At 37.2% G+C, this 13,024-nt stretch overlaps 1 protein-coding gene across 1 annotated transcript; it reads right to left on the bottom strand.

The window, feature by feature from the left end:
• Nucleotides 1-1,778: 1,778 nt before the first annotated feature.
• On the bottom strand, nt 1,779-12,906 carry LOC106906702 (uncharacterized). The gene is made up of 13 exons (XM_014972090.2): nt 12,846-12,906; nt 12,016-12,051; nt 11,613-11,930; nt 11,066-11,347; nt 10,177-10,488; nt 9,196-9,489; nt 8,402-8,686; nt 8,028-8,321; nt 7,651-7,935; nt 7,290-7,577; nt 6,873-7,160; nt 6,342-6,623; nt 1,779-6,270 (listed from the first exon to the last, which is right to left on the bottom strand). Exons 1-13 carry the CDS (start codon nt 12,874-12,876, stop codon nt 5,969-5,971), a joined length of 3,297 nt encoding a protein of 1,098 aa, XP_014827576.2. The 5' UTR covers nt 12,877-12,906; the 3' UTR covers nt 1,779-5,968.
• Between the last annotated feature and the right edge of the window lie 118 nt (nt 12,907-13,024).

Below are 13,024 nucleotides of genomic sequence, written 5' to 3'. Positions count from 1 at the left end.
ACAAGTGAACAGACCTGATGCAGAATACGAAGACAGGAAACAAGAGACTGCATTAGAAGAAATAAGCAAAAATTATCCATTTAATGTGGTTAAGTTCTTACTTGACAAATAAATCATCAGAGGACAAAATTTGATGAGAGGTGGAAGTTTGGAAATTCTGCTCAAAATAATTTGTTACCATTCCTAGTGTACTTCAGCCTAATTTAAGATAAGACTATGAACAATTATTTAGTCATTTTCATCACCTTGCCTTTTTCCAACTTCTGTGTTAAACCACATCTGCATGAATTACCAATAATGTGTGTAGGATCACTGTACAAATTTGAGACATGAATCATAACCAAATCATCTACTTTGCTCACCTAAAAGCAGCAGATTGTTCACCATCCTGTTGACTGAGCATATGAAGAGAAGATGAAATCGAGACAGCAAAGAAGAGTCCGTGCTGAAATTAGTTTCATTGGATCTTGTTGTCAGGTATCCTGTAACAACCTCTAGAGAACTTCTGCATATTATAATTAGATCTACAAAGAGCAAAATTCAAGGAAATAAGATGTAATAAGGTGTGTTGGACCTTTACCTGTGTATTTTTATAGGGGTTTTATAGCCTACAAATTTGCCTATAAACAAAACAGAGCATCATATAAATATGAAGCTGCCTCTGAATGAATAGGTGTATTCATGTTTAGTACTTTCCATAACATAACTGTAAAAAGGAACGTCCGTGATGTGAGATTGTACTAAATGTAAATAGAAACATGGCTCTTACAAAGAATAGTTTCTGTTTAAAGGGATTCATTTGACTTTTAGGTTATTTCAGTCACTGGAATTTGTTTTGGGATTTTCTTTAGGCCCTCATTAATCTCTTGCTTTAGTTTTAATACATGTTTTTACCAAGATTACTCATGTAAGTTGACATTTAATTTAAATCAATAAAGAAAATTAAACAGTTATGGCACATTATAAGTTGCAGTATATTATATTTCACACAAATAAAAGATCTCCAAACAGAAATGCAGTGTATCTAAATAGCTTATAATCTCTTCTGTGAAAATTACTGGATTTGTTGTGACGTTAAAAATCATCACAACAAACTGCAACTTGAAAACTTTGTCGTCTTGCAATACGAAATCACTAACTTTTCAATTCTGTCTACAATGTAAAAAAAAAATCCCCTTTCTTACAACAGCCGTTTTTATTTGGACAATGTAAGATATTTGGTCTGATTCCTCAATGTCTTCTCATAATAACAATCTTAATCTCCCTCATGCCTTTTAGTGGCTTCAAGAAATCTGAATGTGGAGGAGTTGGTACTTGATGGTCATGTTGAATGAATCTGAGGTCTTCTGCAGCATGAATGAATCCACCTAAAATTTGAGTTGAGTTGGATCAATAATGTGGGTGTTGTGATATCGTAATGTAGAGCATCCATTAGCATTTTTTTCTGTGTGTTATTGTTGAACTCTACCAGAGCCTATTATATATTCTTTTTGGTTATCTGTGAAATCTTCTCAATAAATAAGATGTAGTTCAATCGTTGATTTGTTTTGATTATTGGAAAAGCCGAACTCATATATTCATCAATTTACATAAGCAAAATAAAAAGAATACACAGTTAAATTAAATTAACTGCATAAATCCCAATTCTGTACTATAAGAAGAAGGAAAATGTAGTGGTACATTTGGTGGGTTTTCCGTGGTCACTATTTTTTCAATATTTTATTGTTTTATAAATATTTTAATTTTAGGGCTTGGCAAGGAACTTCAAAAGGCAGGTATTTATAAGTTTAAGCATTCAGAAAAGCTTTAATAAAGAAGCATAGTTAATCTGTGAAATTAAAGCATCATAAAACCCATCCTTTGCTTCTCCCCTGATACGGATAATTCATCTTAATCACTAACAAATAACAGGACACTTCATGGAAAAGGTTCATAAATACAGGAGTGTATAAATACATATAAAGGTTGGTATGCTTCCAATGTAGGCAGCTAACTGCATAAGAAGTATACCAAGCATACAGCCAGATAAAAACCACAGTGTATGGCAATCAATAAAAACAACTCACTCTGTTGTTTTGGCCAATTTAAACAATTAAATTGTGTCCCCTATCTGACCCATCAAAAGCGTCACAATTTTAAAGACTTGCAACTGGCTTGCTTTCTTTGGTCCAATACTGATACTTGCACAATATTCACAAGTGAATTTTACATGCAACAGCCCACATACTGCATGCAAATAGGTTGCTTAAATTCTTTTATTATTAGTTTTAGCTCATTGAAACGACTCTCCCCAACAGCAACAAACACAGGCGATGTGCAAAATATACATGAAGCAATCCAGACTTCTCAAAAAATGCTATGTTGTTGCATTTTGTTCAAGCTGCAGAATGTAACTTTAACAAAATTATGTTTTTTTCCACATTTGTTAAAGCTGTCACCATGTCATGACAGTTTGCTATGAAACAGATCATCTGTGAAAAGATCAATCTCCTCCACTTCCTCCCAGAGCTGCTACTGATATTGAAAGAAAGGCACCGTTCTGACCAAAAACAGCCAATCAGAAGCAAGAGGACTGCTAAGTGTGCTAATGGAAGATTTTATAAAGACTGTTTGAATTTCTATGACTAATAAATACATTGTTGTGTAACTGTAAAAAGAGTAGAGAGACAGGAAAAATCCATATATTCCCTGGAATGATGCTAACTAGCTTGTCACTGAACACAGTGTTGCTCACCTTTTTTTCACTCGGACTGGGGAGATATCAGAGGTATCAGTGTTAGAGTTACTGCTCACTGGCTCATCTGTTGTTAAGTGTGATAAGAGGTACAGGGACAAGTTAAATAAGAAAATGTTAAATTCTTTACTTCATTCATTAAATGCTAATGAAATGGAGTCAAACTGTAGTCTGTAGCTAAGCTAACTATGCTAAATGGTTAATCTCACAAAGTCTACCCACCCCTCTTGGAGAAAAACTGGGCTATAAATTGACTCTCTTGTCTTTTCTCTCTCTCTCTCTTTGAAAACCTGACGGTATTTTTTTTTCTTAGCAGCATAGTAACTGCCAAAGTCGTTCTTGTCTTCTTCCTACTGTTGCTGAACACCGTCAACGTCAAGCTCGCTAAGCAAGAACAAACCATTTCATGTGGATACAGGGGGGTGTTCGGGGCAAATATAGATGTGTGCTTTTTGGTCTGGGAGTGGTAAAATTTTAATTTTTACTTCTAAAATAATTTTAAAAACACTATATGATTAATTTTGTAAAAAAAATTTCTATTTCTATAAGAACAAAAACTATTTTTTATGGGAGGGCCCCACAGGAGTCCTTGGAATTGTCCTAACTTTTCCCTCCTGATCACCAATATGTGCACAGCCATCTGCTCCAGGAACCAAGTCAGAGAAGTTTAACTTTCTGAATATTCCTAATCAACAACTGAGATATGTTTAATATATTTACCAAACTTGTCTAATGGAGGAAGATCCTTTTCTCCACTTCAGCCCAATTTTTAAATCACCTCAGCTCAGTTTAAGTGTTCTTCATAAAAACCGGAAAATGCAGAATGCGTCTATATTCAGACTTTTGTAGCCAAAACCGTTTTTGTATGCAGGTCAAAACTGAATTTTTGATCTGCGCTGCAGTTCCATCAATGCATACTAATGTGTTAGAATATCCTTGCCAAACTCAATACCTAAATTTGATTGCGAATTTGTGGCAAAACATTAAAATGAATGTTCAGAGATGTCCATCTCCAAACTGAGTGAGCTTGAGTTGTTTTGTAAATTAGAATAGACAAAAATTTCAGTCTCTAGGTATCTGATACACAGCCAACAAAACCCAGGAAATCCCATAAAGTCTGGTATACTTGTTTTTGCAGTGCATTGTACATCCATACTAATCCAGTTTTACAGACTACTTTGGTTGTTAAATGGTCATCGATAGAAGAAAGATTACAAAAAGTTTTGTCACTCAAAAATGTTTAAATACCCGTAACAAAATCTATCAAATTCTAGGCTACATCATTTATTAAAATTCACCCACAGACAAGAACACCATCAAATACAGAACAATGATAATTACAGTATGAGGACAGAAATATAAATAGGCTCAAAATCTAAAAATAAAGTAATCACCTTTATCCCATAGAAGATTATACATTACAGTTGTGAAGGAAAAAGTCCAAGAAGGAATAACTACAGAAATGCTTTGACAAAGTTATAAGAAACCCTCAAGTTTACTCAACTAACTTTTAATACATTTACATTTTTATTTTCATTACACCCAGTAGCCTATCTATGTGTTTAGAAAAAATGATACTCAAACTTATTGGGGGCTAAGGGACAATTTGTTTAAATCTAATGATGTGGAGTGTCTGGTAATGCTGTTTTGCAGCGTGAAACTTGATCTCAACCAGTGACGTGCAGTCAGGGGTCCCTCACCTGTCATCATGGAAGAATAATATAGGCCTATAATAATAAAATCATTTACGGTATATTGCTATTTATCACCCGGTTTGTACTATAAAGTACCTATGTTTTACTTAGCTTAACTACTTCTGATTTTTTCTTGAAAATCGCTGGATTTTCGCATTTTCCCATTCAAATGCTCAGAAGCGAAGCTGGTGAGGCAGCAGTGAGCTGAGCCTCACCTGGGATTGCGCAACCTTTCACCAACTGACTGGCTGCCATTCTATGGGAGCATGTTCATCCTGTCTGTACACCGGCAATAAAATGGCTAAAAAACATTTAATATATGGACTGATTTTCCATAATCTAGCTTATGTATATAACGTACAGTGTTTTTTTGTCACCAGCTGTGTGTGTATCGTGTTTTGTGTGCGGAGGAGTGATCAGAAATGGCAGAGAACAGACTCGAGGTGAGGCAGGCAGTTCTCTTGCCTCATGGCAGGGGGCGCTCGTGATTCCAGATATTGTCACTCCACAACTGCAGAGTAAGACACAGTGAGCTAGCCATGGAGCTAGCCACACAGTAGCTAGCTCTGTGTACAGCGATATATTTGTTTTCTCCTCTCTTCCGACGTCAACATGAAAGACTACATTTCTATACTTAAACAGTTTTCTAAAGTGGATTTTCAACTGAAGCAGGAGATGATAAATAAAGGAAGACCTTTTGTTTCGAGACAGTTTGACGATTCTTAAACGGAGTAGAAAACAGATGCCGAGGATAGACTTGGCTTTGGATGGACGGATATTTTTGTGCAGAATTAGCGGTGCATGGATTTCATTGATAAGTAAAGGTAAGACAGCAATAAAATGTTTTTGTTTAGTTTTTTAATGAAATGTACATTGTGTGGGCTGCAGTTTGTATGTCTAGGTAATTCAGTAAAGTAGAAGCGGTAGCTAATCTAGATGTTTTGGTGTTAAATCCTAAAACATGAAGTGTCATTGTTGTCAGTTGCTATGGCAACGAGTCTGCGCGTATAGCTTGGCGGATACATAGCGAGAAAGTGCTTTCTTGCTCTTCTCTTTCTCTTTGCTGTGGATCATAGCACGAAATTAATACCTACATTTCTAAGTTTCACTGAGTTAACGCGGCTATGGATGACATTTAAAAGATTAGTCTTTTTACCCCCCAGCGTTGTATGCCTGCGCAAAATTTCCGTACGTCCAATAACAGGCTTGGTGTCTCTATATAGTCTTACGTCAGTGTCTCACCAGCAATGAACCTAACCGCACGTCACTAATCTCAACCAAGTTTCTTACCTCACTGAGGTATAAGTGTGGGTTATTTTACGTACTCTTACATCTCAACAAATATATATATAAAAAACTACTTTTTCACTCTTGTTTACTTGCTGAATATATTTAGCAACTACTACCTCTACTATTTGCATCAGCACTATGATTTACACCGTGACAACTTACACACTCACCTCACGCAACATTCATTAGATTAGATTAGTTTAAGATAGTCGTATATGAGGAGACTGAGGAAGGGTCAGGAACATGAACTTCAGTTATTAGTAACAGAAACTGTGACATTGTCACTTAGAGGGGAGGTGAAAGTTTTTTGTTCCACAAGTTTTTCGTAATAACAAAAGTAATCTCCCTCATGATTATCATTGGCTTCAAGAAATCTGAATGTAGAGGAGTTGGTACTTGATTGTTGGGTCTTAGTGAATGATCCAGAGGTCTTCTGCAGGGTGAATGATCCACCAAAATATTGGGTTGAGATAGAACAATTGATGGCAATGAGGTCACCAAAGGTAACCACGCCTGCAGGGTCCATGGTGATGCTTGGTTTTGGAAGAATCACTAAAAATATAATGAGAATGTTATTTATTATGTCATTTTGAACTTATTAAACTAATTTCACAAACAATTACCTGTCACGTTCAGGTTGACATTATCACTAAAAACAGAGCTAGAATCTGTTCTTTGAAACTGACACTTGTACAATCCCTCATTTGTAAAGTTGACTTGATGGATATGTAAAATAGTCGAGTTGCTGCTTGAGACCACAGTCTGGGTGAAAGGACCTGGGGTCTTTGTGAAGATGAATGATCCTTCTACTTCACCCCCAGTGATTGAACAAGTAATGTGGACATCCTGGCCCCACATAACCATACCAGTGGGCTGGATGGTGATGGTAGGCTTTGGTAGGCTCACTGAAAAATAACACAAATGTCAAATTAGAAAGTTGTAAAAGAGGACAAAAGTGGAGACTCACATGGAAATAAATAATTTATTGACATGGGCAGATAGGTAGCAGCAGAACAAAATAATGCAGACAATGGAGGATCCAGTAAACAAGGAATGGCAATGGAGTAAACCAGAAAGAGACAGTGGAGAAAAAACAACTTAAATATACTCAGTGAAAGGGAAAAACAATCTAAAACATAAAGACAAAACATTACCAGTTAGCTGGACAGAATCACTCAAGTTGGTGCTCAAGTCTTGATTAAAAGACCTTCTTTGAAACTGACACTGGTACGATCCATGATCCACCAAGTTGACTTCACTGATGTGGAATGAAGCCGAGCTGCTGCTTGAATTTACAACATGAGTGATTGGTCCTGATGTCTTCTTGAAGATAAATGATCCTCCTACTTGACCCTCAGAGACTGAGCAAGCAATGTTGACAGTCTGACCAATAGAAACCACACCAGCAGGATCCAAAGTGATGCTGGGCTTTGGAAGAAATACTGAAAAAATAACACAAGAGAAAAGCTTTACTGCCCATAAACCTTTGACATAATTCACAGTGAGGAGACGTCACAGTATATTTTAGAGATCTCATAAGAAATGGCAAATGTAAATTACAACATAATTACCAGTTAGTTGGACAGGGTCACTGAAGCTGGTGTTGAAGTCTTGATCAGAAACTCTCCGTTGAAACAGACACTGGTATAATCCTTCATCTCCCAAGTTAGCTTGAGTGATATGGAAGGTAGCTGTGTTGCTGCTCGAGCTTACAGTTTGGATGAAATTACCAGGTGTTCTCCTAAAGACAAATAATCCTCCTGCCCGACCCTCGATGACTGAACAGGTGAGGGTGGCATCCTGACCCCACATCACCCCATCGGCAGAATCCAAGGTGATGGTCGGCTGTGAGAGGTTCACTAAAAAGCAACAAAAACATCATGTATTTTCTATGTTTAATCAAATGGTCAAAGCTAATAAAAAAATAATTACCAGTTAGCCAGACAGGGACACTATAGCTGGTGTGAAACACTTCACCAGAAACCGTTCTTTGAAACCGACACTGGTACAATCCCTCATTTCCCAAACGGACTTGCGCGATATGGAAAGTAGCCGAGTTGCTGTTTGAGTTTATAGTCTGAATGACAGAACTGGGAGCGTTTGTGAAAATAAACGATCCACTCAATCCATCCATAACGTCACACCTGATGCTGACACTCTGACCCCAAGAAACCAGACCGGCAGGCTGCAAGGTGATGTTGGGTTTTGGAATTTCACCTGAAAAATGGTGCAAAGTTTGGTCACCTGTTATAATACTTTGAACCCTGTAGTAAACTCAGTTTATTTGCAAAATAAAGATAAAAACACACCTTTAATATAGAGTGAGACATAACTGCTGAAGTTGGTGCTGAAGTCTTCGTTAGAAATCCTCACTTTTAGCTGACACTGGTAGTATCCTTCATCCGTAAAGGTAATTTTAGGGATATTTAGAGCGGCAGAGTTGCTGCTTGAGTTCACAGTCTGACTGAAACTTCCTGAAGACTTCCTGAAGATAAATGACCCTCCTCCTTGTTCATTAGTGACTGAACAAATAATTCTAACATCCTGATTGAGATTAATCACTCCAGAGGGTTCAATACTGATCGTGGGTTGTGGAAAGCTCACTAAAGAAGTGAGACAGTTGTTATTTTCTCAGCACATTTATTTAGAGTTATAAGAGTAAATGAATGCAAAGGAGTAATACCTCTTAGTTGGACTGTGTCACTAAAGAGAGTGGTGAAGTTCTCATTGGGAAGCATGACTTGAACCTGACACTTGTACCATCCCTGATCATTGAAAGTGGCCTGAAGGATGTAGAAAGTAGCAGAGTTGCTGCTTGAGTTCACAGACCGGCTGAATGAGCCTGTGGTCGTCGTCAAGACAAATATCCCTCTTACTTGTGCATCAGAGACTGAACAACTGATGCTGACATTACGACCCAAGGTGATGTCACCTTGAGGAGTAAGTCCAATAGTGGGCCTTATATGGCCTGTCAAAAAAACACATCATAGTGTCAGAGTCACACAGTGTCACCATAACAAAGTAAATACATTTCATAAAGGACTGTCAGGCTTCAGATTTGAAGTCATTTCTGTACAATGACGACACAGATTCTATTTTCTTCTATTTATTGCAGCACTTTTATACAGTCTGTCGTCAACAAAAGCCTGTGATTGACTTACTACACTGCACTGTTTCTGGATGTAATAGACACAATATTACGTTAAGTTTTTCCTTTAAAGTTGCATTAATTACTTTGTTTCCAAAAGTACCTCATATCTTTTTAAATGAGTCCCCGAATTATGGAGAGATACAGTCAGTGTGTAATCTATTGTCACTTACAGTGGTAGGGATTTTTTTGGAGGGTTGCAAAACACCATTTGAATTCTTAAAATAATAACTACAGTAGGACTTTTTCCAATTCTCCCAATGAGGACTTAGATTAGATTTTACTTCTACAAGTTTTTACCAATACATTTAGTAGAAAACCTACATTACCTGAACAGATGACACCAGCATCCTGACTGTGATTACAGTTCTGAGCTCCAACTCTACCGTACGAACACTCAGGCAGATATCTTTCGCTCCCTGTGCAGGTCACTTCATTAATTTCTCCTGTTCCCTCTCCAAAGTGAAGGGCACTCAGTGCTGCACCACATCCCAGCTGTCTGCAGACCACTCGAGCTTCGTTTATGTCCCAGCTGTTATTGCAGACGGTTCCCCAGGATCCATTGGTGAAGATTTCAACTCGTCCAGAGCATCTACTTGGCCCAATTAACCTGCTCAGGCCGGCTATGAAAACCACGAGGCACAATTAATAGTCAAAATACTGAATGGGAAAAACAGGACTTTATAAAAGGTGTACAAGCAATCTGATTGATTCTTTTGTAAAATAACACTGATCTGAAAACTTTCTAAAAAGTATAGAAAGTCCTTTATCTAAATTATGCAAATGAACAAATTTTAGGCAAATTCTAATATAAATCGGCTCAAGATGACTGAAGAGTAATTAAAAGGTACTGAGTATTAATTTAATAAATGTGTTCTCTATTCAGATACAAAACAAACAGTAAAAATTTGCTTGTCACAGTAAAGCATCTGAACAGGAAGCTGGCTTCTGTGTTTGTGGAAAACTGGTGAATCCCCAGAAATTTGCATATTTTCAATGTTCATCCCACATGCTATTTAAAATAGGGGCAAAGGGAGTTTTTGAAAGAAAAAATATTTGGCAAAATGTATAGATGAACAGTTTAAAAGATGGAGCCTGGTTTATTACAAAACAAATATGTATGACACTACACAATGCTAACATATAATAATACTAAAAGATGAAGAGCTGCTGAATCAAATCCTTTCTCTTAAAGAAGCTCACATTAGAAAGACTAGCCAGAGAACAAAGCTGTTCTACTAGAACTCACGTTTACATGTTGGTTTTGAACTAAAACTACATTTAGAGAGAAGTGATGAACATTTTCTCACCTGAGCAGATCACACCAGCATCCTGATTATGACTGCAGTTATGTACCAAGTATCCTCTGTGTGAGCACCGAGTCAGATGTGTTTCACTCCCCGTGCAGGCCACATCGTCAAACAGGATTTTATCTGATCCTTTCCCGAAGTGCGCTGAGTGAGGAGCAGCCACGGCTACGCCACAGTTCAACTGACTGCAGACCACCTGAGCATCATTCAAGTCCCAGCCGTCATCACACACTGTTTGCCAGGCACCATTGTAGTAGATTTCGACTCGTCCAGCGCACCGAGACGGCCCAGTTAGACGGACTGGATAATAATCTATAAAGTGCATAAGACGAGAGTCAAAGTGTAAAAAGGGACAAAGAGTGAGCAAAAAGGGATTGGTCTCAGACTCAGATTGTAACTATGAATCATTAGGTGCACAATATACACATATTCCTTAGAACAAACAAAATATGTACAGATGAAACAAAATGCTTACAGTGTATAAAATGATACATGACTGTGAATAAATTACAAAAATGTTTCCAGATGTAGGCCAGTTAAGATCACCAAAATTATGTTGCGTTTCTAATTACAAGATTTTTTTTTAATTAATACAATTTAAGCATGAAGGTGCTTGTGTGCTCTTGTGTTAATTATAATTAGGAAAGTATTAAAATTCTTAAAAAATAATTCTCACTGCAGGGATATTCAGAAAACAGGAGTCATTGTGTTAATCCTAACTGACCCAAAACAGGAAACTTTCAGTCTAAGTCCATGCCAGGCAGTCCGAAAACACAGGGTTGTGTATTTTATGCAACATATTTACATGTGTGGGTTTCAGCTGTTGATGTATAATAATCATGAAGACATTAATAATACATTATTGAAAGTACAAGAAACTGAGCCATACCTGAACAAGAGACAGAAGCATAGGAACCATATTGGTATGTCCAAGAATTACTGTGGTGACATTCATACAGAGAAAATTCACTTCCGGAACAGCTCAAATCAGGCAGGCTACTGTAGCTGTAGCCTGACTGAGAGATTGATGATACTGGACCACAGCCCATCTGTCTGCAGGCCACTTTAGCAGCATTCATGTCAAAGCCGTCATAACTGAGTACTCTCCATCCCCGATCGTGGTATAAATGGACGTTTCCAGAGCATGATGGAAATGGTAAGATCTGATGAGCTACAGTTACATGAGAAAATAACAAAAAAGAAGTAAGCACATGCTGTTTTACCAACTTGATAGCAGCATAGATGAGTGTGGCTACAACAAGAAGCAGGAACAAGCCATGTCTGTTTCAGAAAGACATTTCTGAATGACTGCATCATTTTACTATTCTCAGTACAGCTAATCTCACATCCATCACTGTCACAGAACTGAACCGGCTTTATCAGAAATCCTGAGTGCTATGTGTTATCTAAAACATTGGATTTTTATACACACTTACAGGAACAAGTGACACCTGCATCCTCGTTATGGTCACAGTTGTGGGTTCCAAATCCTCTGTGGCTGCATTCAGAAAGAAAATCTTCGTTTCCTGAACAGCTCACATCATCCAGCCAGATCTTTCCTGTGCCTTCACCAAAGTGAGCGGACGCATGAACAGTTACTCGTGGTCCACAGTCTAACTGTTTGCAGATCACATCAGCTTCATTATAGTCAAAGCCGTCATCACAGACTGTTCCCCATTCTCCATTGTGGTAGATTTCAACTCTTCCGGCGCAATACCCATCTGAACTCGAACCAACCAATCTGACAATGTTGCCTGAAATGAAATAAACAATAAATAATCATTTTAAAAATAAGTATTAAAGAAACAATAACTGCAAAAGTTGGAGATATGGACTGACCTCCGGCAGCTGAAGATGAGCACAAGAGAAAAGAGGCTGTAGTAGAGAGGGAGAGAGAGAATAAACACATGGTGATGTGAGAACAAAGTAATAAAAACACCAGAAAAATGTTGAAAATCTCAGAAAAAATACTATTTTTCACAAAGACTCTGATAAATCCAGAGCATATGGTTTTGGTGTATCTTATCTGACAAGTTCTTCACATGTCAGCATCTTTCAAGACATACAATGACTGCTTTTCAACTTAATAAAATCGTAGTTCACAGCTATGTGTTCGTTCCAGATATTATAAAAATTCTAATCAAATAGTTTTACCCAAACCACAATATTTTGCTCATTATGTCTGTCGTTCAGTATTACAATCTGAATCCAATCCTTCCAGTCAAATATTTGGTCCAACTGCACTGGAAAGCACAAAATCTTACCAAGTGTTTTTGGTCTAGTTTCTACTTATTACACTTGAAATAAGGCAAAACTAACTTAAGAGTAACTTTTCAGAAAGGCATAGAAGCTTGTTTTAAATCAATAATTCCTTAATATTGATCAAAAAAATACGATTTCCACTGGCAGATAATTTTACTCATTACAAAACATGTTTACCATTTGGGATACAATCTGCCAGTAGAACTTGTAGTTCTTTTTTTTTTTTAAATCAATATTAGTGAATTAAAAGAAGCTCCACTATCTTGTTGAAAAGTTCCTTTTGTCTTATTTAAAATAAAATAGAGCAAAAATGCTTTCAAGATGGTCATTCATTGACTTACTAAAATTTTCGTACATTGAACAATTTCATAATCAAAGAAATTAGAACCAAAAATATTTTTGCTCACCTGAAACAAGACCCAGTAACAGATATAACATCTTCACAGCCTGAAAAGTTGGTGACTTATGAATGACCGAACAAACACTACAGGACAGAACAGCAGACGGTATCATTTATGGATGTGCACTTGGTCAACCCCACGGGGGAGGGGGCATAGATCAGTACCTGGTCAGTATTTACACAAAT

Source organism: Poecilia mexicana, unplaced genomic scaffold (assembly GCF_051168715.1).
Source record: "Poecilia mexicana isolate PSO_F unplaced genomic scaffold, ASM5116871v1 scaffold_8, whole genome shotgun sequence".
NCBI lineage: Eukaryota > Metazoa > Chordata > Actinopteri > Cyprinodontiformes > Poeciliidae > Poecilia > Poecilia mexicana.
The sequence above is the reverse complement of the archived record's forward strand: the minus strand, read 5'-3'. Positions and strand labels throughout refer to the sequence as shown.

Coding starts and splice junctions, on each gene's coding strand:
- LOC106906702 (XM_014972090.2), bottom strand. CDS start 12,876: ATGTTATATCTGTTACTGGGTCTTGTTTCAG. Junction 10,489..11,065: donor TGCTTCTGTCTCTTGTTCAG/GTATGGCTCAGT, acceptor TGCACTTTATAG/ATTATTATCCAGTCCGTCTA. Junction 7,936..8,027: donor TGTCTCACTCTATATTAAAG/GTGTGTTTTTAT, acceptor ACCATTTTTCAG/GTGAAATTCCAAAACCCAAC.